The sequence below is a fragment of the Dasypus novemcinctus genome, chromosome 3, assembly GCF_030445035.2.
Source record: "Dasypus novemcinctus isolate mDasNov1 chromosome 3, mDasNov1.1.hap2, whole genome shotgun sequence".
Taxonomy (NCBI): Eukaryota; Metazoa; Chordata; class Mammalia; order Cingulata; family Dasypodidae; genus Dasypus; species Dasypus novemcinctus.
Window position 1 is genome coordinate 131,529,414 of NC_080675.1, and position 26,360 is coordinate 131,555,773.

General features: G+C 42.4%; 1 protein-coding gene across 1 annotated transcript in view; it reads right to left on the minus strand.

The window, feature by feature from the left end:
• Nucleotides 1–1,447: 1,447 nt before the first annotated feature.
• The window catches only part of ALDH1A2 (aldehyde dehydrogenase 1 family member A2), a 98,372-nt gene continuing 73,459 nt past the window's right edge, over nt 1,448–26,360 (minus strand). The window contains exons 8-14 of the mRNA XM_023587219.3: nt 18,143–18,245; nt 16,096–16,280; nt 14,053–14,217; nt 13,282–13,439; nt 12,861–12,935; nt 3,254–3,343; nt 1,448–1,664 (exon numbers count right to left, since the gene is read on the minus strand). Coding sequence (XP_023442987.1) covers nt 3,271–3,343; nt 12,861–12,935; nt 13,282–13,439; nt 14,053–14,217; nt 16,096–16,280; nt 18,143–18,245 — 759 coding nt within the window. The 3' untranslated portion in view covers nt 1,448–1,664; nt 3,254–3,270. The remainder of the gene's footprint in view (nt 1,665–3,253; nt 3,344–12,860; nt 12,936–13,281; nt 13,440–14,052; nt 14,218–16,095; nt 16,281–18,142; nt 18,246–26,360) is intronic.

Consider the following 26,360-nt stretch of genomic DNA (forward strand, 5'->3'; position numbering starts at 1 on the left):
ATTAACCAGCACACACTGCCTGCTCTTGCCAGCCCATCTCCTCATGATCACATAAGTGTGTCAAGCTTGGTCTCCCCTCTGTACCTTTGCAGGTTATTCCTTTTAACAGGAATGTCCTCATCTTGCTCCTTTGCCTACTGAAATTATATATTTTTTCAATCCCAGGTCAAAGCCCACTTTTCCCCTTAACTGCTCTTTTAGGTCTTTCTCTTTCCTTAAGTGTCTTATTGGCATACTACAGAGCTCAGCAGATTGACCATGTTTCCTTCTGTTCTTTAATCCCTACATTATAGTGAAAATGGGATAAATAAGAATGAGGTCATGAGCATGCATTCCCTGGGGGTGTTTGGGTGGAAAGGTGCTATGGAAGACTCAGAGGTTAACAGTAAACAATGACCACAAATATGCAGTGCTGGTAACAAATGAATGCCTGTGTGTTAGTCATTAATGACAGTTGTAAAGTTGTCTTTTTTGGCTTTGTCAGGATCGTAAAGGGACAAGGTTTGAGTAACTTTATGTGTCGAAGAACCACCAAATTATTGTTTTATTCCTGCTCACTGCTATCTGTAAGCTCTATGACAACTTTACAGAGGACTTTTCCGTAATTACTTCATGTACATCTCTTTCTCATTTTCTTCCTAATGGCTCCATGTACTGAACGTGAGGTGGATTGATGGGGAGTCCCAAATGTTACATTGCAGAGATCACCCCAGTGCCCCAGCGACTGTATTCTCCCATGCCCAATTTACTCCTTCAAAGGAAAGATAACAAGACAGTGAAATGAAATCTAGGACAGTGCAGTACATCTTTTTCCTGAAGCCTGATTTCCTCGAAGGCTTAGTCATCCATTTTAGATTTTGTAGCTCTTGAACTGATCTTGGGTAGAGAGTCCAAGGGTTAGAAAAGGGAGAATGGACAGATCTAAAGGGTGGGAACCATCCCGCCAAAGCTCAACTCTGAGAACACCGAGAGCGAAAAACAAGCTCTAGCTGGTAGCACAGTCACCATTTATGGCTTTCTTTTACAGCTGCGTTAATATTGCATCAGGTTGTCAGCCTTTGACTTCATTTCACTTTGATAAATAAAAAAGAAAGCTACTGAGAAATGCCATCAGCGAGGTGGAGTGTGTGCTATGTAGTCCATGTTTTTAAGAGCGAGGCCCTATGAACTCCATCTTTTGGCTTTCATAGAGACAATTTTGAATGAAAATTGTCATAGAAATTATTTCATACATCGTTATACTTAATTTGCCACAAAAAAGTATGCACACGTGGGTTTTAATTAATGTCTTATCTACCTTAATGTGTTCTGTAAAAATACCTTCCCAGACTTCTTCTCAGTAACCAGAGTCAGCAACACAGCTGAAAATCCCAGCAGCTGAGAGAAGGACCCAAATGTACTTAGTATGACACAAAGACTACAAACACAGACAAATAATCCCAAGGAGTACACAATATAAATGCTTTATTGCTAGCACAGAGGTTTCTTTTTAAGTAAATTAAAAGAAATAAATCTTCATTTTCACATTCTATATTGCAATTCCAAGGTAACTAGTTTGTTAATGGACATGTTCACTTGGACACACGCTATAGGAGGCAGCATGACATTCACATCCGAGAACTCGGAGAGCCGGCATCTGTCAAGGCATCTGGCTTCTGAATGCACTGTTGTTTGTAAATAACAGCAAATAGAGAGTTCTTTAAAGCATCATGAATAGACAAGGGGTATAAATAGAAAACCGGTACAGTTAGAAAGCAGGAAATTGTTAAATACAGAAGTGTGTGTGTATATATATATATATATATATATATATACGTTGCCCATTTTCCACATACTCTAGGTTATGTTTGGTATTTTTAAATAAATGATCTTCATCTAAGTTAGAGACTGGATTGGATTCTGCAGCTGGAGAGAGGGAAGGATAGGAGGTTAACACTGCCCACATCAAATTGGGGGACTCACTGGGAAAGCAGAAGGGGAGTGAGTGGTTGAGAGGAAAGGAGGAAGGACCTGCTTCACGCCTCCTCCTCTGTAGGCCAACACTAGCCCGCTGAGAGGCAAAGCAAGGTAGGAAGGGTGTGTGGACAAGCCACTGGGTGCAACAGAAGTAGCTCTGTGGAGTATGGCAATGTTGGCACACCGGAACTTCGCAAATGAAAAAGGAACCCCCTAGGTTGACCAGAATTTCCAAGGTTGCTGCCAGTGGCTTTGGGGCACGCTAAGCCCAGGGTTGGGCCACAGTAACACCCACAGCACTGGAGTGTTAGTGGAATGGGAGGTGGGGGTGCCAAAGAAGCTAGAGATCCCAACTGAGAGATAAGTCACTTGGCAAGAATTGTCTGCCAATATTGGAAACTGAATCATCTCTGCAGAGCATCCAGACTCCCCTTTTTCCAAAATCTCAAGCCTAGTCAGGTCTTTCTCTGATTGGCTTTAAAGATAAGCTTTAGAAAAGAGTTTATCCATCTATGAAAAACAACCCACCCTCCACCTTATTCCAGAATAACCGAAAAAAGGAATTAGACACACACACACACAAATAAAATGAAACTGTGCAGCAAACTCAGAAGCTGTGAACTACATATGATAACTTCCGGGTCTCCATCTTCCTGATTTTCTTTCACTCAAGTTATTTATGGATATTAGAAAATCAGATTAGGTCAAGAATATTCCGAGTTCTTCCTTCTTAGTACATCTGCAATGTACCAGCTCCTGGCATTTTCAGTCTGGTCTTACTCTAACTAAAACCATTCCATGTTTTGCTTTGAAGAAATGGATAACATGAAATGGTAATTTGGCTACAAAACCTTGGAAAATTGTTCCCGGCCCAAACATCTGCCCCAAATGAGCTAAGCTGAGATCACCTTGGAGGAGTGGGAGGGGTGGGTGAGCAGGGAAAGCCTGGAAGGGGGAGGGAAAACAATGAAGAAGCTACCTTTTCTCAAGAGGAAAGTTCTTTGTGACAAAAGGCATCAAATAATACAGATCCCAGAAGGAGATATTGGGTGTGTCTGATAGCTGCTCCTCTTACCTTTATCTCATGTCCCCAATATTTGGTATCATTAAGGTGACCCCTGACAAGAGTGCCAAGAAAAACCACGCCCAGCTGGGTTTGCTATCCTTATGCAGTGACCTGCCTGGCCTACATGTTATCATTTATCTTTAAATAAGGACCGTGTATCAACTGTGTCTTCCTGAGAGCGGGGCCCCACAGAGAAAGCAGAGAGGGAAACACGTGCAGGCTGGCCTTCACCTTCCTTCTTGACCTTCTTAGGAGTTCTTTTGGGGGATCTTTACTGTCACAGTCTTCACCTCTGAGTACTCTCGTAAACCAAATTCTCCCCTAAAAAACAGAAATGGGCAGTAAGTACCAGATACCAGGGGTCCAGGCAGCCTAATCAGACCAATGGTCAAGAGTCCTAGGAAGCTAACAGCATGTCCTGGGGTTCTCAGGTAAAAATTCTTAACAGGCTGACAGCCCAGGCCTCCTCTGAGAGGCAGAGAAAGCTGCCATGTTATGAGCAGTCATCATTTCTTACAGCTAAAGGATGATTTGTCTTCACAATGTAGCACCGAAAAGCAAAGACTTGGAGAAACCTGGGCGTTAGCCTTGGCCAGAAGTCACACAGAAGCCTGGGGGCTGTGCTCCTGGGCTAAGATGCGCAGCAACAGCAGAGAGAAGGAACCAGATCCGGGTCTCAGGGGCTGAGGCCATGATCCTAACTGCAGGGCGGCACTGGCTCTTCAGGACATGCTGCCTTTTGCCTTCTAAAACCCCATTCCTGCGACAGGACACCCTCTGCATGTCTCTGCTTTGCTGTCCTGTGCTTTCTCTGTTCTCCTGAAGACCTAACCTACTTTATCTGGAAGAAAATGAGGAGATCACTGGATTAGGATCCTCTTTGTTTCATATTCTCAATTCCTTGCTGTTGTTCATTAAATTTAATACAGGCCTACCAAGGAAGAGCACAAATTCTCTATAATGCCTTAAATACTATCTCTAGTCTCCACAGAGTCAGAAGAAATGGTCAGGAAATAAAAATAATTCAATACAAAAGAAGTGTTAGTTAGTAAACTGACCCCCCACCCACCCACATACCACTCTCCTTTTGCCACTTGCTCTCCTGGCTCACAAAGTTCCCTGGGATCTTAGTCCTGGATCAAAGATTATCACTCATTGGGTAAATAAACATTTATGACCAGTATGACCATGGGGCAACCCTGAGGTGGTCTTGGGGGATGCAAAAGAAATAACTGGTCCCTGCTTCTGAAGAACTTGCAAGGTGGCTGGGCTTGAGAAGGAGGCGGTGGACCCAGGTCCCCTGTCTACGTCGCAACAGGAGTCCCAGCCCTTCCCAGTCCTTTGGCTCGTCTCCAGAGGCACTGCCCAACCACCGCATTAAGAGACACTGCCGGGTGGCAAAACCTGGCTATTACAATGCTCATTTTCTTCCCCTCTTTTCTCTATTACCTTCTCATCTTCACCTCATTTTAATTGTTTTTTTTTTTTCACTTTATCGTAAAACCAAGCATGTTCTCTTTTTCCACTAAAAATAATTGAACATCCCCCCCCCCCCTTTTTTTAATTCTTTAAGATAATCTAACTCCTTTCTTCCTCCACCGGCTGAACCCCCCCCCCCCCCACTGCTTGATAGTCTTTTAAGGCCATCAACTTGGTGACTTTATAATAAATGAACTTCTCTTTTTATTATATTCATTTTATAGTCATCTCCTTTGAGAAGCCTTTCCTGACTCTCTCAGGCAAAATGAGCTGCTCTCTCCAGCTGTGTTCACATAGCACCTTGCGCCCACTTCCACCATAGGCACTTACCACTCTGGAAAGTAACTCCTGTGGCATCTTTGTTACCCCACTAAACTGTAGCTTACCAGTTGTGCTTTTTTGCCTGCTACCAAACATAGTGTATAGGCTACAGTATCAGGCACAAAGAAGGCACTCAGTGTTTGTTGAGTGAATGAATGAAAGGAAGGCCTTCTTCCTATCCCTTCCCCCTTCCTCTGTTCTACCCTGCTGCTACACCATATCCACTGGGGGAGGAGCGGGGAGGAAAGAAAAAAGACCAAGGAGACATTGGGGTGAGCACACTCTTATCTATGCTGGTCATTTTGCTGACAGAAGTGAGAAGATTCAGCTTGGGCTTGCCCCACTCACCATGGTTCTCTCATTAGCTCCATCCAGGCTCTGAACTCCTTATTACCAGCTCAGGTCTGCCTGTCTCTGGGCTTTTTCCTGCCCGTGGGCAATTCTGAATGTGTCTCTTCATCACAGACACCATGTGCCTCCTCTCTGAAGCAAGGTTACGCCCCTCTTGTTTCCTCCCTTGTGCACGCCGTTGGAGCAGACTCTGAACCACACTTGCCTCCCATTCAGATCTGTAACTAGGTTGTTCAGAAAAGTAAGGAAGTCTGCAGGGTGGGAGGCCCCGCGGCAGAGCCTGCCTGTGGGATGCCCCCACCTTCGGGGACCTAGTGCAATGGGAGATCCTGCTGGGCGCGCAGCGCGCCTCTCCACGGTCTCGGGCAGCCATCCGCCGCCACTGTCTAAGCACAGCCTGCTCAGAGACAGAGGACTGGGCCAAAATATGCCAGGGAAAGAAACACTGCTCGTGGGCCCAGGGTGTCACGGAAAGTCAGTGAGAGATCTTAGAGTGGTGGGGCTGAGGGGGCATGGAGCAGGGGAAAGGACACTGGAGCTGCGGCTCAGCAGACTGCAGTACCAGGTCTGCTCTGCCACTAACTGGCTGTACGGCTCCAGACGAGCCACCTCCATCCTCCTGGTGCTCAGATCACCTCTTGGCAGCGCTTCTTCAGCCTCGGCCTGCCTAACTATTACCTGGGGAGCTTGCTTAAATTGGAGATTCCCGACCCTCTCCCCACAAACATTCTGTTTCAGTAGCTCTAGCAAGGGACTCAGGAGATTGTGATGCAGGTGGTCACCTGTTCCACCCTTTGAGAAACACTGCTCTCAGCTCTCTGCTGTTTCACCATCTCATTCCAGGGTTGTTCTTTCCCAAATCTACCTATTCAGTTCAACTCTGTGGCACATACAGCTCCTCAAGAAATAAGAAAGAACCCCACTGCTACATAAAAGGCAGACATATTGTTATTGGCATGCCCCCAATCTTTTTGTATAATCATCTTCATAGCTAGGCAATGTCTCAGGAGCACAGGCACATTTATAAGCCTGGATTCCTGCTTCTCAGCCAGACTAGGCTTTATTTCCAAAGAATGAACCAAACTTGGCAGACCTAGAGATAAGATGTTAGATTTTGGTGGGCTCTCAGCCAGAAGTTTTACAAATCACTCATACGCACCCATGAACAAAATATATTTCTGCTTGGGGTATATATTTCCCTGCCCTTTTCTCTAACTTAGAGCAGCATTTCTCAGAGTAACATCCCCAGACCACCTGCATCAGAATCATTCCAGAAGCTTGTTAAAAATGTAGATCCTGGGCCCTGGCCCAGATCTACTAAATCAGAATCTTGGAGAATGGGTCCCCAGACAGGCATGCTTAACAATCCCTTTCCCCAAGACTGCAGGTGATTTTCTGTGCACATGCATGCATATGCATCCAGACATGTGTGTATATACACACACATGCACACACACACAACCAGATTTAGAGTATCGTAATAATGCTTCTCATTTTCAAAGGATGTCACCTTAGTTTTTAAAATGCTGAGGCTCACAGTTCTTTTTCCATCCCCTCAGTTTGTGACATACATTTTATAGCTCTTGCGCTATCACCTCTTGTCTCAGGGGGAGCTTAACTAAAGAAGTAAGGAAAAAAGGCGGGAAGAGCAAAACAGATGGAACTAGCTCAGCAGGCAGAAGTGGAGAAACTCAGCTCCTGTCTCCGACCCTCGGAATTAGAGGCTAACTGGTCAGATGCCCTGTAGAGGGCAGCCCTCCCCGCAGCTCTCTGTGCGGAGATCTCAGGACCTCCACTGGCGCTTGCATCCTGGGTGCAAACTCCCTCCTCTGCTCCTCCTGGAGGTGGGCAGGGAGGTGTCAGGGTCCAAAGCTGCATGGAGTTTTCAGGCCCTTAGATATACCATTCTGTCCAGATGAAGGGCTGAGTGGAGTTTCTGGGACTTTATCAAATGAGAAGGGAGAGTGGGGGACTGGGACAGAGCAATCTTTTCTATTTGAAGCATTTCCTACCATTCTAGGTCATTTACAGAAGAGGAAACACATTTGGGGGGCAAGTGGGGACAAAGAACAATGTAATTTAGATGAGATGGAGCAAGGCTCATCAAAGAGCAACCGTTTCCTGATTATTTTTAACTGCTCTGGGAAGGCCAAATCACTGTACTGCCTGGGAGACAAGCAGAGAGAGGCTATATTCTTGAGTCTCTCGGGCCACTCTCACGTGTGATTTGACACAGCCAGACTCCTCCTAGACCTTCCTTCTAGGCAGTGGGAATGGTTCTGATGGAACAGCCTGGACCTGGACAATGTTAGAAGCTGATCCTGGCAGGAAGCCTGTCCATGATGAGGGCCTAAGGCTAGCCTGGGATTAGGCTCCATCAACTGACGATTATTTATTACAAGGATATTTTATGCCCATGATTCACCCTGTTAATGATCTGTAACAAAACAGCCAATGCAAGCAGCATTCTCATATCCAGTGACTGCCCAAACATTTCAGAGATCTGGAGAGCACAGACACAGAGGCAGGAAATGAAATAACAAATTGAACGCATCTTGAAAAGTAGAAGCAGAAAAATCAGGCCATATGCAAGTTAAGATGAGATATCTGGAGTACATGAGGACTTTATAAATGTTGAAGGAATACTAGTAATTGAGCAAATAGGATCCAGACTGGTTACAACTCGTGGCTGAAAAGTAAGTGAAGCATACTGGAGGCCAGAAGCAAAGGTTCAAGGGAGAACAGTTTCTCCTGGCCTTATAAGAGACAGAATATTAGTTGGTGTCACTAGCTGTAATTCAGGAATTGATGAATACTGATAATAGCAATTAGCATTTTCTGTTGGCTTGCCAGATACTATTGGATATTTTACATATTTAACTCTAACACTGAATCCTCACAGCTGCTCTATAAGGCAGGTACTGTAATTATTTTCCTTTTATACAAGAGAAAACTAAGATATATTGAGATTAAGTAATTTGTCCAAGGTTATAGAGTGGTAGTAAGTGGGTTGTGCCAGAATTCAAATCCAAGCAGAATGGTTTTAGAAACTCTGCTATTAGCCTCAAAGCTATGCCTACTTTATGGTTTAATGGTTAGGAGCTAGAAATTACCAGCTAAATTATTTACAGCATGTACATTCTCTGCTATAGTCTTATGGGTTGGGTTCATCGCATTTTCCTTCAAAACACCACACCTATTTCCCCACAATGTCTTTATATTCACTCTCCACTGCCACTTTATTTTACCTGCCAATCATGAAAACAAAATTCCCCCTTCTCCATCTACCCAAATGTTCCTCTTCTTTAAAGGCCAATTCAAATCTCTCTGCCACATCCTATCTTAAGGTTTTCTGAACTTCTCCAGAAAACCTGGAGAATGATCTCCTCCATCCCTGAATTCCTCTATCACTTCACAATTTTTTTCCTAGGGATTCTTCTGATTCTTTCATTGTTGCATATTTCATTTACCCAACAAAAATTTAAGTTCTTTAGTTAGCCATGTCTTCTTCCATAGAATAAGCACAATGCTTGGCACATAGTATATGTTCAATACTTGTTAGCAGATTGTGAATTCAGCACTTGCCCAAAAAAGGATGCATTCGGTAAAGGGAGGGGAACATACACGGGAGGTGTTGCTTCTTATGAGTCACAGAATTCAGAATACAGACTCATCTTCTTTCAAAATGGTGGGAAGTTTCTTTTTGATAGAGGGAGGGGATCAGCTCAGGAAGACACTATCATTCACCCTCTAGCAATTCAAAATACAACATTTATATATGAACCCTTCTAGTAAACTCCCCATTGAATCTAGTTTCCCTCTCCTGCAGTCCCATTTTTCAGGTCCTCGTCATCTGAGGAGGAACATGCCCAATCCTGATCCTGTCCCTGGAGAGTCCCTATACCATGCCTCCTTGGCTGGACATCAAGGGGGTTAATTGCATGGGCTTTGGAGCCACTGAGACCTAGGTTCAAATCTCAGATCCATCACTTACTGGCTGTACAACTTTGGGCAAGCTACTTAACCACTTTACCCCCTACTTCCTCATTTGGGCCAGCTATAACATAAAGATAAGTGTATCTATCCAAGAGAATCATTGTGAAAATCAAATGAGACGACATTACGGGAACAGTTAGCATACTGTCAAACACATAGAAGGTATTCAAATAATGCCACCTATTATTATTTCAAAATTCTTCTGATGGGTCTTCATCCTCCAGGCTCTGCCAAGACATCCTCTATATACCAGAATTCTTGGTGTTAACACTTTATCTTCTGCCCCCTGAGAGTGCCCTTTAAAGCCCTTTAAACCAACCTTTTCACTTGTATCTTCATCAAGTCCCCTTTATTCATCCCATGCCCTAATCCTGTAGTCCCAAACACAAAGAACCTAGAGGGGCTGAACAGGTGACATAAGTGAATGAAGGGTGTGGGAATAAAATGAATGACAATGAACATCAGGCTCCTGGAAGCAACGGGAGTGGTGAGGACCATGCAAAAAAATGCGGGGCTCACGGCTCCAGTGATTTTGCTATGGGGGAATGAAACTAAGCAAAAAGTCTAGATTTTATGTAAATCCACCCCATTTTTGAATGTCAGTTCAAGATTTTTAAATGCTGTGAAGGAAAACAAAACATTTCTGCAAACAATATTTGGCCCCTAAGTAGCCGGTGACCTTTGTTTTAAGTGCAGCAAACTTCTTTCTGTTCCTCAACTATTCTATGTCTGTCATGCCTTCATGTCTTTTTTTTCCTGCTATTTCCTCTGCCTGGAATGCCTGCTCTTAAAAATTGAAATGTTATTTTCTTTGTAAAGTCTTGCTTGATGTTACCAGGCAAAATTAATCAATCTTTCCTCTGTACTGACAAGATGTTAACTTCTATTATAGTCTGATTACATGGAATTACTGGTACATTAATTTTTCTCCAGTTCCACTTAGGGTAAGGGAATTGACTGTTTCTTAGTCATCTTTGCAACATGAAATACAGTGCTTAGTTTATAGTAGTATGTGCTCAATAAAATGTTTGTTCAAAGAATAGATGATAGGAAAGTTACCTGTTTAAGATACTCAAAGGGGATAACCTGATGCAGGACAGACTTCTAGGGAATATGTGAATGCTCATTTTGCCAGAGTGGGTTATACCATTGGGTAGAGACCCATATAACGAGCGTGAAGGTAGACCCACATCCTGGGGAGGAGTAATGCCATGAAATAGAGGGAACTGCATCTCTCAAGAGAAATGGTGGCTCCCAGGGCATGAGGGCAGTTGAGTGGGTCAGGCCCTCAGCACTGTTGCAAGTATCTCTGAACGTGACTCCTCAGGAAATGAAGATTGACTGTCACTGTGGGCCCCAAGGGGAGGGGAAAATAGATATTGAATAGATGGAACCAGAGTAAATGTGAGGGCAAGGGAAGTGTTTCACAAGAGTACACAAGGATGGATATAAAACATGCAATATTACACCAAAAACATATAGGGGATGACAGACTAATAATGTAAACCATAATGTAAAACATAGGATAACTAAAAAAATTTAGAAAACTGTATAGCCTAGAGTATAAACCACAATGTAAACACAAATGTTACCTTGTTTGAAAGCTATTGTCTCAATATCTGTACATCAGTTTCAGTAAATATGAATAAGTTAAAAGATATGAATAAGTTAAAAGATTATCTCTGTGGAAGGGAAAAGGTTTTATAATGGATATGTGGGATTACTGTATATTGTATATATGAATTACTGTGATCTAAGGCTCTTGTGAAGAGAAGCTCAATAATTAGGGAAAAAAGAAAAGAAAAAGATAGGATGCAGAATTTTTCCAAATCAATATATATTCTATATCTAACCTTTAAACTCCTTGCTATATTCCATTTTACTATGAAGGGAACCTGACATTATATTGGGCTTCACTACTCAGGAAGTTTTGGCTCACAGAGTGGTTCAACAATGGCAGCGGAGGACTACTGGTATGGGATGTTGACAGGGGACATATGGTTGACAGGGAGTTATACAGGGCATGTGTCCAGGGTGCATGGAAATGTTTGGATATACTTACAGTGGAAACAATTAAAAACAACAGCTGGGGGGGTACTGGGTTTCTGGCCGGGGGGGGGGGGGCTCTGTCGTGGTCCCTAGGGGAGCAGTGGCAGTCCCCCAAGTGCAACAGCAAGGACCAGGAAGGAATGAGGGTCCAACAGTGACCCCCCTCATACTAATGACTATGCTTGTGAGCCTATACACCTGAAATAAGAACAAGGTCTAGAGCAGCACTGTGCCTAAGGGTTTCCTCCTGACAGCCTCTGTGTTACTCAGATGTGACCGGTCTCAAAGCCAAACTCAGCATGTAAATGCACTGCCTTCCCCCCAGCATGGGACATGACACCCGGGGATGAGCCTCCCTGGCACCGAGGGATCACTACCAAGTACCAGTTGATGACGTAACTAGAAAATGAGCTTGAATTAAAGGTTCAATGCAGACCAGCAGAATATCCCTGTCTACACATAATAACAGGAGTTAAAAATGCTGTTTGACCTAAAGTAAGGGGGAAATGGAAAGGACAAATGAGTTTATATGGCTATGAGTCTCTAAAAAAGAGTCTGGAGGTTGTCAGAAGGATTACCCTTATGCACACCTGAGCAGACTCCCAGAGACAGATAAAGTAGATACAACCCCAGGTATTGGTTCTTTTGAGGGCTAAAGAGACCCACAGGTTCTATAGTCATGGCAGATGGAGTTCACTGCCATGTCGGTTGGCCTTCTTTGGAGCTGTGTTTCTGCGTGATGGAGCTGGACTCAGATATGATCTCTTTTCACAAGGCTTTCATGCTACTTTACTGGAATTGTATTTGGTGCTGGGGTTTAAGATATATCTAGGGGATCTGAATCTCTGGACTGACAATATGATAGCCAGGCCCTGAGCCTCAAAAGACTTCAGCTCCTACACTCTGATTTATTGGACTTACCCCACTCAGCTAACATGGAGTTGAAGAATGTCAACCACCACACCATAGAGCCTAGAGTGCTTACACATGAAAGCAGGAGAATTGCATCCAGTATCCATGTGGAATCTAAGCCCCCTCTTGACATAGATGTGGAATGGACACAACCAAGCCAAGGTCCACAGGAAGGAGGAATACAGTAAGGATTAGAGTGGACTTAATGATATTCTATTCATGAACTATTGTGGTTAATAATCGAGAAAATGTGGCATTGGTGTGGAAAAAGTGGCCATGATGGCTGCTGGGTGCGGGGAATGGGAGGAAGAGATGAGATGTGGAGGCATTTTCGGGACTTGGAGTTGTCCTGAGTGGTGCTGCAGGGACAACTGCCGGACATTCTATGTCCTCCCATGGCCCACTGGATAGAACGTGGGAGAATGTGGGCTATGGTGTGGACCATAGGCCATGGGGTGCAGCGATGCCCAGAGATGTACTCACCAGATGCAATGGATGTGTCATGATGATGGGGGAGAGTGTTACTGTGGGGGGAGTGGTGCGGTGGGGGAGGTGGGTGTGAATGGGGACCTCATATTTTTTGAATAATATTTTTTTAAAAAATGAATAAAAAAAAAAGAAGAATGGATGAGAGTAAGAGTGTCAAACTATTATGTAAGTACTCTTCTGTGCTGATATCATAATCATAAGCCTTATGTCTCCTCAGCCACTTGCAAGTTTGGACACTTACATTTCTCTCCCATTTCCAGACATCTTGAATCCCCCAAAGGGGCTCTGGGCATTTAAGGCGTTGTAACAATTGATCCTGAAAGGGGAAAAGATTGTACTGTGACTTACTATGAATTCTGCTTACACAGAAATAATCCCACTGGCATGGTATTTATTTTAAAGGTCTTTAAAAAAAAACAAACTATTTTTAGAGAAGATGAAAAGTCTTATTTTTAATTCCCTTTTCCAGATGAAACATTTATAATATAAAATTTACTTCAAATGCCTGATCTAGCCAGTAATGAGTGTATCCCTTCTTAGGGTGAAGTCTTCCAGAGGATATTTGTTCATTTAACCCAGGCTCTGGAGAATTATAAGGACCATATACCACCAGCGGAACATATTTTGGCCAGAACAGCAAGATAAGAAGACTGTGATCTTACCAAACAGTCCCAGCTTGCATTGCAGATGACACCGTGAGGGCCTTGTTGATGTCATTGGTAAAGACAGCTGCTACGAGTCCAAAGTCTGAGTTATTAGCTCTTTCAATAACTTCATCCATAGTCTTAAACCTTAGAATCTCCTGAACAGGGCCAAAGATCTGCAACAAAATACTTTGACTCGATGTGACTTCTTTATCATTCCTTTACTTGCTTTTCATGTTTCAAGGCACATTTACTCTGCCCTCATTATTTAAAACTGTAAAACATCCCAAACTTTCCTAAAATAAGATAATATAATTGTCTAACTCTTGTGGTTTAACACCCCCACCTGCCCCAACCTTCCTGGCACTGCATGATTCCACTGTGTGTACTAGGGGTGAGTTCTTAAAGTAGAGAAGAGAAAGGGGCATTCTCCACGGTCCCTCTCCTGCACAAAGGTGAGGTGCTTCCTCTTCCCTGGGTAAGAGTCTAGTCACCCACATTTTCAGAATCTGGACTATTCCTGATGTGTTACTGAGGCCAGTGATTGGCTGTTAGGAGGGTGAAGTTGGCACATGATCACAATCATACAGCATGTCACCTGGTCTCCATCTAGCTTGCCTACCTGTTTGTTTACCGCTTCCTTGAAACTGGAATTTCTATAGCCGTGTATATTGCTATTGCATATTGTACCTAAAATATAAAGAACTTAAACTAACAATGTCTATTAGAAATGCTTTGGAAACCATACTAAGGAAGTTTTGATTTTTGCAAGAACACCACATTTGATACCTCCTCTTTGGCAATCCGCATGTCATCAGTCACGTTGGAAAACACTGTGGGCTCGATGAAAAAACCCTTTCGGCCTAGCCCTTTGCCTCCACATTCCAGCTTGGCGCCCTCCGCCACACCACTCTGGATGAGTTCCAGGATCTTGTTGTACTGTTTCTTATCAATCTGCAGAAGAAATTATCTAATGACTCCAAGAAAATCTTCCATGAAAATGGAAATAAGCATGCTCTCAAGAATCTCTCATTTATGATTTTTTTCCCATAGCTTCATCATATCTGGTTAAATTATAAAAAACTCCTGTTATGTAACTATTTTGACCATAAAAATAGCAACTGCGGGGGGAAGCAAACTTGGCCCAATGGATGGGGTGTCCGCCTACCACATGGGAGGTCCACGGTTCAGACCCTGGGCCCCCTTGACCTGTGTGGAGCTGGCCCATGTGCGACGCTGATGTGCGCGAGGAGTGCCCTGCCATGCGGGGGTGTCCCCTGCATGGGAGAGCCCCACGTGCAGGGAGTGTGCCCCATAGGGAGAGCCGCCCAGCGCGAAAGAAAGTGCAGCCTGCTCAAGGATGGCGCCGCACACATGGAGAGCTGACACAAGATGACACAACAGCAACAACAAAAGAAACATGGATTCCCAGTGCCGCTGATAAGGATAGAAGCAGTCGCAGAAGAACACACAGCGAATGGACACAGAGAGCAGACAACTGGGGGGGAGGGAGAGAAGGGGAGAGAAATAAAAAAAAAAAAAAAAATAGCAACTGCAACTGTGTGTGGTTCAACCTAATATATTAAGGATTCCAAGAAATGTACTGCCCTGATGATAGTGCCAAATCACAATTACCAGTTAATGATTTAGGCAATGTTTCTAAGTGATGGAAACACTGGATAATCTATTAGTCACTGTATATATGGGAGAAAACTAACCTCTACAATCAAATGGATAATTCAGTAAGTTGAACTGATCATTAAAAAGAAGACGACAATAGATGAGTTCATGCACAGCTTCTTTAGATGGTACAACTCACCGAATCCTATCGGAATGTATCTTTAAAGAAATTCCTATTATACCTAGCAGAAATAATTAAGTAAAAGGAGGAGGGCTAGCTTCCTAGTCCACAAAATACAGTCAGTCTTACCACTACCACCATCAAAATGATAGAATTATTCAATTATTATTAAAAAATTATAAAAACCTTCTTTCATCTAAGGTTGAATTGCTCAGCTAGAATATCAATCTTCTCTCACATGGTCCCAAAATTAAGGTGATATTGTTCTTTACCAGGAAAACCAATTCTCCAGTGACCCAGATGAGAGCTAGCCCAAATATTCCTTTAAAAATTCCTAGACTTTATCTACAATTTAAAAACAGAATTCCATTTGGAAATAAACCTTAATAATTATGGCGAGCCTGCAGCACTGAAGAGTGAGCCTCACTGCTCAGGAGGGATTTTTGAGTCCCTCCCTACTCCACTACTGTGCATGAAGCATTCAGGGTGAAAGATAACCAGAAGGCAGTGGAGAAACTCAATGAGCCATTTGTTTCCTACACATATGTAAGCTACAAGTGGTCTCCCTATTCTAGATCAGGTTGGTAGAAAGAATCCTTGGCAGCTGAAAAAAGGATAAATGTTTTCTTGGAAGGAGAGATACCCACCCTCCTTGACTGTGGCATCCATAGGGATGGACTAAAGTTCAATGGTTAGAAGGATAGGGTCTGGTTCTAGTGTCATGCTCTACCCTGTCATGTTCAGGTCTTTCTTTAGAGCCAAGAGACTCTAATTTACCCCAAAAGTTCAATGTATCCATAAGGGAACCATGATCTCTTAATTTTTCAGAGACAAAATTTAGAAAGGGAAAGAGAAACATAAGAAATATGCAATCCCTCACTGGCTACATTTCCAGCCCTCACCATGAAGACAAGGCGGAAGAGGAAGGAGGCAGCAAGAAGAGGAAGATGTTGTTCTACTGAGTTGTATGACAGCATCCAGTTTCTGTCTAGGGATAAAGTGAAGAAAGGGTTTGTTTACGATTTCTCTACCTGGGGTCCCTGTTCAGTGGTGGGGTCAAAAGGACTCCCAACTATGCGCCTCTTGGCCCTCTCCACGCTTCTTCTCACAAACTCCTCATAGATGGACTCCTCCACAAAGATGCGAGACCCCGCAGTGCAGCACTGGCCTTGGTTGAAGAATACACCCTGGTGAGCCTGCTCCACGGCATAGTCCACTAGAAGAAGAAACAGTCATGTTCTCAACACACCCTCGCCTGCAGAGGGCCTATGTGTGGAGCCACATCCCTCCCTCTCCAAAGCCCCAGGTACACTGGTATGCTCACCCTCTAGCATAATGGTGAGTAGCACAGGGAAAAGCACTGGAATGAGAGTGCAACTTAGCTCTAGTTCTACCTAGATCCTGATGTTACTTGCTATGTGAACTTGGATAATTTTACTTCTTTGAGTCTCTGGCCTCTCCTCTAAAAAGAAGGGATTGGGTTAGATCATCTTTAATAGCAATCTTAAACCCCAAAGTGCAATGGGCTACGCAGATCATGTAAATGTGTAATCTAGCCAGGTGGCAAAATTGGTGGTGATGAAGGCAAGTGACTGCTCCAGTTGTTATGTGCTGCATGAGTATAAGCTCAGGTTTACCAGATCTTTCCATTTTTAAGAAAAACCAGACATCAGTATTGTAATGGACTTCTGTTGTTTTTTAAAAAACTGTAGGCCAAACAAGGCATGTCTATATTCTGCATTTGGCCTGTGAACTGCCAATTTGCCACCCCTAAGCTATTGCACCTTTTAGTTTTACATTTAGTATTTAGTAAACTGTTTTAGCAATGTATCTTCTTTGAAGGCACTAAATTTCCTCTGTATTGACATGGGATCGTGTAATAGTACATGGTAACTTTCATTTTCATTTCTTATATCTTATGCTTTAAGACAGTATTAATATATCTGGCATATGCTAGTTGCTAAATGAACAAATGAATGAGTTAATGAATAAAGGAATCACTCAAGTTCACGCCAACAGAGTGCCTATTCCTTAAGAGGAATTTAGGTCTAAGAATTCTGATACCCTTGATGGCTAGAATAAAGCAGAAGCTGAACTCTGCATATTCTAAACTGGGAATGAAATGTAGGCAATATGATTTCTGATTCTGGTCTTGCCAGAGGTGAAACTGGGAAAGAAACTCTGACTGGTAGGATTTGAAGAAGAAAAGGGATGACTGAAGGAGATTGTGGATTTCATTCCCTGGACAGATTTTAAAAACAGAAAGACTACCCTTCTGCAGAATGGACTAGGTGGTATCCTGCCTGAGGACATGGGATTAGCTAGGTTGTTGCTCTAAGCTTCCGTAAAGTCTTTCTGCTAAGGTGTAAGCACCTCTGATTTAAGTCTGTTCATCCCAGTGTTCTGCCATCATAAGCGAAAGATGTGGGCAGGAACAGAAAGAGGGTGGGATGGCTAAGGGAGAAAGGGTTGTATGTTTGGAAAAACGCCGGCAGAGCTGGTGAACCAGACTTTGTTTTTAATGATCTACAAAGTCACCAGGCCCAGTTGTGAAGTTGCAGATTTCTTGAATCTAGGCAGGTGCTCAGAAGCTTAGAGCACTGCTCTTTTACCCTATTCTACAAATTTACAGTAGCTTAGTAGGGAAGCAGATGTGGCTCAACAGATAGAGCGACTGCCTACCATATGGGAGGGTCCAGGGTTTGATACCCAGGCCTACTGACCCATGTGGTGAGCTGGCCCAGTGCAGAGCTGCCGCATGCAAGGAGTGCTGTGCCTCACAGAGGAGGCCCAGTGTGAGAGTGCCCCACATGCAAACAGTGTGCCCTGCAAGGAGAGCCACCCACATGGGAAAAAAAAAAAAAGGCTTATTAGTATCTAGAAAATGAACTCTTTGTGCAGCTGTCAATTGATAATTGTTCTTTCTCCCCAAATAAATTATTTTCCCCTTAGAAGCAAGGATCCAGATTCGTCTTGAACATGCCTTTGCTTTCAATACCCTTTTCTTAGCGTCCTATCAAAAGCAAAATATGAAAGAGTAGTGTTCTGAGACATATTTGAGACCCGTGGTTGACTTACAATCAGCATCTGCAAAAATAATATTGGGACTTTTCCCTCCAAGTTCCAGAGTTACTCTCTTCAAATTACTTCGTCCAGCAGCTTCTTGGATAAGCTTTCCAACCTGAGAAAAGGAAATGGAGATAAGGTTCACGCACCTTGCGGTACAGTCAGTGGCCTGACAGCCAGCTCTGGGCAACGATGGGATGCAGCAGTAATGGATCCAGCAAGACAAAGTAACCCCCTGAATAAAACAGACAGCTCAGCATGGTCAACTAGGGTGGACAGGGCATAAGTCAGCTGGGAGGCAGTTTAATGTCCATGCTTATGTGACTTGGATTATGGAGGGAGCAAGGAAAAGGGGGTTAAATCTGAAACCCTAATCACTGAACACATTCTCTAGAGATAGCTAGTAGAGACTTCCATCACTCCATTGCGCCCTTAGCTTTGACCTCTGGACTCCAGAAAAAGCCAAATTGGCTCTGCCTGAAAGGCATGATGAGTGTTAAATTGTTCACATATCCCCCAAAATGCCAAAGATGACTTAACATATGGTCCAAAGACAATATCAATATTATACCTTTGCTTTTGCCTAGGGTTATATACTAAAAGGATTCCAGGCGGCTAACAATCTCTCTTTACTGGTGTATTATTGTAAATGTCTATTCTATCTAGAATCCTAGCAAACAACAATAGGCTGAATCTGGGGAAAGCATTTGTCATTCAGAAGACATAGATAGCCAATGAAACTGAAACTGTCAATGTGGAAACCGGAATGCACCACCGAGAGCCCTGTTCAAGAAGTAACTATTGCCTCAGGGGCTGGGTGTGTTGTCAGAAGCCAGCCTCCAGCTGTCAGCTACCTCAGGGTCTGGTAGCTGAAGAGAGCTGCCTGGCCTGAGGGGATGCCCTGCCCCAGGTGGTCCATATCCAATGACTGATAGCAGCAGGAGTATAAAAGCCCAGCCCTTTCAGCCCACCACAGGTACAACTAACAGACCGTAAACCCTCCATGGCATTCCATGTGGTTAGCTGAGGCTCTGTTGGGCCGGTGTTGCAATTGACTTCTCATTGTTCCCAAACCTCTTTAGCAAGGATCCTAATAAATATCCTGCATGCCAAACTCCATCTCAATGACTGTCTTCAGAGAACCTGACCTGTAGTGTGCTGCTTTACTGGAGAGCAGAGGTCATTTTATAGAAAAGGTGAGTCACCACAGAGGTCCACACAGGCATTTCAGTCTTTTTGAGAAGAAAAATGCTACTTGTGCCTGGCAGTCTATTGAAAATTAAATATTTAAGAAACCTGGATATGAGAAATGCTGAATTTATGTTTGACTCCTTGGGCCCCATTATCGATTCCCCAAGTAGAACTGATAACTCCTTTGACAGTATTGAGTTGTGGTTAAGAAAAAAGTGGTGGAGCCAGACTGCCTGGAATTTTTTTGTTCTTTCACTTACCAACTGCATAGTAACCTTGCACAATTTACTTGCCTTCTCTGAGCCTCATTTCCCTCCCTGTAAAGGGGGCTAAAATTAGTGTCTACCTCAGAAATGAGGTGTCCTGAGGGTTGGGGATTTAACATCTATGGCACTTAGAATCCAGCCTGGTACATAGAAAGTGCCTACACATCCACTTGTTAACCATCAGCAGGTGTGGGAAGCCAGGGGCCACTTCTTATTCCATTTTCAATGGAGGGAAGCATACTGAATTGAAGGAGAGGTACAGAGAGACCTTACAAAGAAGGACTCTTCCCAAATCTCCCAAACTGTCTCTATATATACTAACTGCTTCAGAGAAACTCTCAGAATTTCCCCATCTCCAGTATTACTCATTAATTTGACTAAATACTTTAGTGTTTTCATTCTTACTCTACCACCTTGCAAAAAAAAGAAGAGAAAATATACCCTGATTCTGAGGAAAACAAACTTTGGGGAAAACAAAGTGATGTCTCTGAAAGCAGTAGAATTAGGAATTTCATAGTTTGCAGAACGAAGTTACTTATCAAGATGTTAGGAAATCCTAACATCCAGCGCTAAGAGATTAATAAGGCTTCTGCCCACCAGCCAAATCCCTCCTTCCTTGTCCTTCACAGTTGGTATCTCTTCTACTTCAAGGTAAACTTCTAGGAAGACTGTGGGCTCAAGAAAGGCCCCATTCTCAGGCAAACATGCTCTCTCCCCACCAGGAAGAAAATAAGTATACCCAAAGGAAAGGCATATCTGGCCCTCTCTTTTGGCAAGAGAAGAACAGTCAAAGTGAAAAATATGACTGGAACCTGGGACCCCTTCTAAGAGAGGTCGAACCCACACCTAAGGACAAGTCGGGAAACATCACCGTCTTGACTTAATGCCAGCACCAAGGGGGAATTGCTGAACACTATCATCTGTGGCTGCCTGTTTTTCTGAGGAATTTTAATATGCTTGGCTATCTTTGCATAGGGGGAATCCATATTAATAGATGGGGACTCATTTTAAAGTCCAGGGAAGACAAACAGACAAGTAGTATCTCAAAGAAGACAATTGCTGAAATTCCTGAACATATTGTTAATCATAACTAATATTTATCGAGTCAGTTTGTGTCACACATTTACATGTATTGACTCACTTAACCCTCTCAAAAACCCTACGAAATAGGTGCCATCCCATTTTAAAGGTGAACTAACTTATGAATTGTCAATTAAGGAACATTACCAGGTTAACCAGGTAGTTAATAGCAGAACCTGTTGGAGTCTATGCAGACTGACTCCAGTGCCCAAAGCCTGAATCACTTGTTTCCTCTCAGCAGCATTCCATCCTATTCCGCCTTCCTTTCTACACTTACTGAGAACCGAATGTGTGCCACAGACCACCAAAGCCTTATCCCTGACTTCCCAACTGACGTCAAAGTAAGTAGAAATTTCACTTCTTATGAGCCCAAATACTTGTCACAAATCATCAGTTACAAAATTTATAGTTTGCCTTCAGATTTACACCTAAAAGACAAACAAAAGCAAGGGGAAATCCAGGGTTTTTTGCATAGTGAGATACTGGAGAAAGGTCTGCTGTTGGTAAAGAGAAAGCTGACATGGTTGGCTTTACATTTCTCTTAACCCCTGACATTCACAGACCACTGATCTAAGTTGCTACTGCGAATGTAGTCCGGTGATTATTATCATGGCTACAGTAACTATACAAAAGGCTTGCTCAGCCTACTGTCATCAGAGAAGAGCACCTAAGAATAATTTTTCCTGCGTCTATGTTTTGCCAACCTTTCCTTAGAAACCAAATTTGTGCTAAACACAGCAGGGCAAATCTCAGATGAATAATGTCTTTCCTCTTCATCTTTGGAAGAAGGTCAAGTTCCAGCCCAGCCTCATGGAAGAACAAGATATATTAGGCCTTGGGTGGACCACTTTGTATCAGGAGTGGGCTCAGGACACAACTGAAAAGCCTGTTTTCACCAATCTCCTTTATTCAAAACATATTCACAGTTCTTCTACTATGTGCCAGGTGTGGGGTTGGGCACAGTCCCTTATCAACAAAGAACTCACAGTTAAGAGGACTTCCATGTACAGCTAGCAAGTGCTCAATAAATGAGGTGAGTCCACTTAGAGGAAAATCTGGGTCTAATTAATTCTAGAGCTGAACAGATTAAATCATGGTTCTTTAGTGCTTTATTAATCTACGCAGGCCACTCTGGTTCTAATGTTCAGTTTCCAGGTCAGCCTCTCTTTGGAGAATATATTACTCCTCATGAATTCTCCCTGAGGAGTGAAACCAGGATAATTGGCCTCTAACTAGTCCTTCCTCATTATCATTTCCAAGAGGAAGGAGGTTGGTGAAAGAAGAACAGATGCAAGAGATCTGCAAATGCAACAGATGAAATTTCAGAGCAGGGAAACTTAACAGAAAAAAAAGTAGTATATTTAAAAACCAAGTGTTCAAGTGAGAACTGGCTCCATGTCTACTTAAAAAATATGGTAGGCCTGATGCAAACCAGGTTAAAACATAAACACAATCCATGCCAAGATTTCCAAAACCAAAATCCCATGAGATTAGAAGGCCTAAAGAGTGAATTAGAGATATTAACTGAAGGCCTGAAATTTACTGGCCCTTCTTAGATGGAGAGGTATGAAATGCTTGGTGCCTTGGGGATATGTGCTACTTGGGTCATATTTAGCCCCTTCATTCAGGTTCAGAAGGTGGGAGAGCACAGTGAGATAACCAAGGCTGCGAGGATGCACAGGTCTTCTGAGTGGTGAAAAGCCAAGTTGACAAGGACAGACTTTACAAAACCAAGTTCTGCTCTGATAAAATAGGCAGTTTATACGATGAACCAACTAAACATACAGATTGAAAAACTAAATCCTATCTATACTGTGAATATAGACTTAATAAAGGCACAGAGACTTAATTTTGAGTTATCACCATTTTTTTTTCAAATTAGAAAAGACTTCAAAACATATTTTTATTATACCTCCCAGCCCACTACTGACAACCTGATAAATTATAACCATATTCAGATTTTTAGACAACGGTTTGGCCCATAGGAGTCAGAAGACCTAGATATCACAAACTCTGACTTGGCTACTCACCAACCTCTAGTTTGGGAAAGCTATTTCCCCTCCCTTTTTTCACCTATGCAAGGAAGGCATAGGCCTGACAGGAAATCTGTTCCTTAGTATTCTAGTTAACTGAAGGAGCTAGAAAAGACCAGACCGGACTCCTGCAGCCCCTGCTTATTATGAGAATCTGCCCACAATTCTGTGTTTTTCTTGCCTTACGGAGCAGAGTAGCTTTTTACAAGAATGCCACAGCTGCACTGAATGGCAGAAAAACTTGATTTTTTTTAGTTTCCCACACAGAGCTCATTATGAAAGAGTAAGTGATGGTGTTCCTATCATGTGGTTTCTTCACTTTGCACTCCCTGCAGAGTGTCTCAGCTGTATCTGTGTACCCCAAACAGGCAAGGGCAGTGAACTGGGGGCTTCCCCACACATAATGGAACTGGGCTAATTCTCAGCAGGAATGCTGGCATGGATCAAGTCTGACTCCCATCCTTGTTTTGAATAGGCTTCAAGATTGATATCAGGAGTAGCCTTGGAAAAGCCACAACGTATCAGAATCATGTTCAGGGCAATGCAGCAGTGTAGGAAAATGCAATTTGGCATTTTGCAGAGAAAATAATTTGTTATAGTGGACAAAAAAAGAAAATAAGAAAAAAAGGTGAAAGGTTTTTCATGTTTTCCTTATTCAGAGTCATTGCTCTCCGAACAGAGTCTCTAAAGTTGGGTAAAATTTTTCTTTTTATAAGTAGTTAATGCATTTATTAAGGTAGGTTCCTTATCAGAATATACCACCTTTTCTAAAACAGAAAAATAAATGTCTAGTAAAGATCTCAACGAACAGGCTGAGGATGGCTGCTTTCTACAATATATTTTCATTTTTAAACCCTCCTCTTCTTTCTTAATTTTCAGTGTTGTGCTTCCTGGTTCTGACTGTGATAGAAGCAGAGATGCCAAAAATACATGTAATTGGATATTTCTTGTCTTTCTGCAATATAGAGAAATAACAGGCCAAAATCAATCTGCTCTGATTCCCACTGGAAAGTAACAGGAACAACCCATCCTAAGCAACTCCTTTAATTTAAATGGTAACCACAGTTTCAAAATTTTATTTGTGAACTTCAGATTATGGAAACCAATTGGCTGCAAAGTATCTTCCCAGCCTTCTTTCTTACCATTCTCACCATCACACACCCATCACTACAGCCACACAAAACTGCATACCTGTGCTGGAACATGCACCTGTGTCTGTATAAGCGGTATAAGCGAAACTGCCTTTCCTTCCCTCACTTACACGATAAACTCATTTTTACAGACTTAACTTTCTGCCACCAACTCTGAGAAGCTTTTCTGACCCACCTTCCGCTTCGGGTTTGGTTTTCCCTGTTCCGTAACCTCAGAGCACTTTGTACTTAACTCTTGCACTGTTTTTGTTTAAGAGCTGTCTTCCCCACTAGATTGAACTTGGGAGGGCAGGGACTCTATCTTACTCGTTTAAAAAAAAATGTGTATGTACACACATAAGATTTTAAGTAACATTTGTTGAGTCAATAAGCCAGAACATGACAACTGCTCTTGAAGTCTCTGGGAATCAGAGAAGATCAAGTCTTAAGGAAACAGAGATGAGACACAGGGACACAGAATGTCTATATCCAAGGCTTGGCTTTGCCATAACTAGCAGAACGATCGTGAGCTTCCCTCATACTTATCTTTGCCTTTAATTTCCTTCTCTCTAATGAAGGGGATGGTTTCAATGCTTCTAAAACTGGCTGCACCTTTGAAATACCAGAGCTCTCTTCAAGGTTTTCTATGTCTGGGTTCATCTTCAGAGATTCTGATGATCTTAGTCTAGTGAGGGGCACATAGGTAAGGAGATTTTTAAAAAGTTCCCCAAAAGATTCTAATGCACTGCTAGGGTTAAGAACCATGGAATTAAATAATATATAAGGATATTGTTCTCATAATTGTCTCTAACTTTTCATCTTTGGTTCTACTGTACAATTGTTTAATGTTATCATTTATTGAGCACCTATACTCACAAGCTGTATGCTATTTAATCTTTGCAACAATCCTGTAAGGCAAGAATTACTACCCCATTTGGCAGTTAAAAAAAAAAAACAACAGCAAAAAATGAAGGCTCAGAGAGGTCAAGAAATGACTTGCTAACAAGCAAGTCATAGAGTGGCATAGAGTGGCAGAGCCAGGACTGGACCAGAATGCTGACATCAGACCTAGGGTTCCTTTGACTCCACCAGAGCTTCTCTCTGTGGTTGAAACTGCTTTTCTCCAGATGTTCTCCTGGGAATTAGGTCCCCTCTGCTGTAAGTAGGATGATAAGTTCAACATACTATAATGCTATGAGTTAAATATACTATCTAGTCATGACTAACAGATACTCTAGAACTGCCTGTACTTAGCCATACTTTTGTTACACAAGACTCCTTTCTATTTCAGATGAACACAAAAATCAAGATTTTGATTTCTTGGTCTACTTTGACAAGAATAAGTATACAGTATTCAAATCAAAAGTACTATATGTTCCACAAACCAGCTGAGCCAAAAGGATGGACATCTTAGGATCTCTTCATACTCAGAATGAACTAAGGAGAGAAAGTTACTGCAGCATCTTTGATTAAGCAGAGTTGTAGAGTAAACCAGGAATCTCATCCAAAAGGCAGAGAAGATAGCATATTTTTCTTGTCCTTCAGTTTTAAGTGTAAAAAAGAAAACAAAAGAAGGAAACTAATAATTTAAAGCCTGTACATCCAAAGGTTCTGTCACACCAAACTCAGTATTTTTTATTCAAATGCTGGGTGATTCAGTAGTGGACTCATACAACCTTAGAAAAAGAGCCTACAAGCTATTTATAAAAAATGTTTAAAATTGTAGCAGGTAACTTCTCCAACCTACAAAGAGGGACGAGGCTATGCAGAGGTGAGAGTTGACACGATTCATTACTCAAGCAGCAGACATAGTGTCTTTATCATGGAACATGACATTCATCTCACTTAGGAAATGAAAGGGGAACCCCGGCTGTGTAAATTAGAATCAGTGATAATACAGCTGTTAGCTACAAACATTTGTTTGGCATGACTCAATCTGGACTCTCCTGTAGTTTGCTTTGATGGTCTCTCTACTGTCTTGTTGACTAATGATGAAATCATGGTTTGTTAATCTAACTGAATAAAGAAAACACCCTACCAAGCGAAATGCAAACTGTTTTCCTGTACTTTATTGAGACTGTTTATTGACTCTATGTTTATAAGAGTCCTTTCATATTCACTTATTAAATATTTACACGCATTGCTTATGTATTTAGCTGTATAAGGAGAAATTAATCCTATCTTTAATCTGAGAATCTGTTTGCTTTTGAAAGTCCTTTTGCTAATGAAAAATGGAAAATGGCCAGCACAAATAAGCTTCTTGTTGTTGACTATTCCAGACATCTTGTTGCATATCAGTAAGTCTCATCTCTCTGAAGTAATCATAATAGGAGCCATGGTCAAATCCATAATTAAATGGCATGTTCACCCTGGAAGAATATATACAATTTCCCAAGTAGCCTACTAAGTGCAAAAGGATAGATGGGTAAAGAAATAAAAAACTAAAAGCTGAAAAGAGGTTTGGGGACTTTGTGATCATTTGATTTGCCTGTGAAAATTCTCCATAACCCCACCATGAATATGGATAATT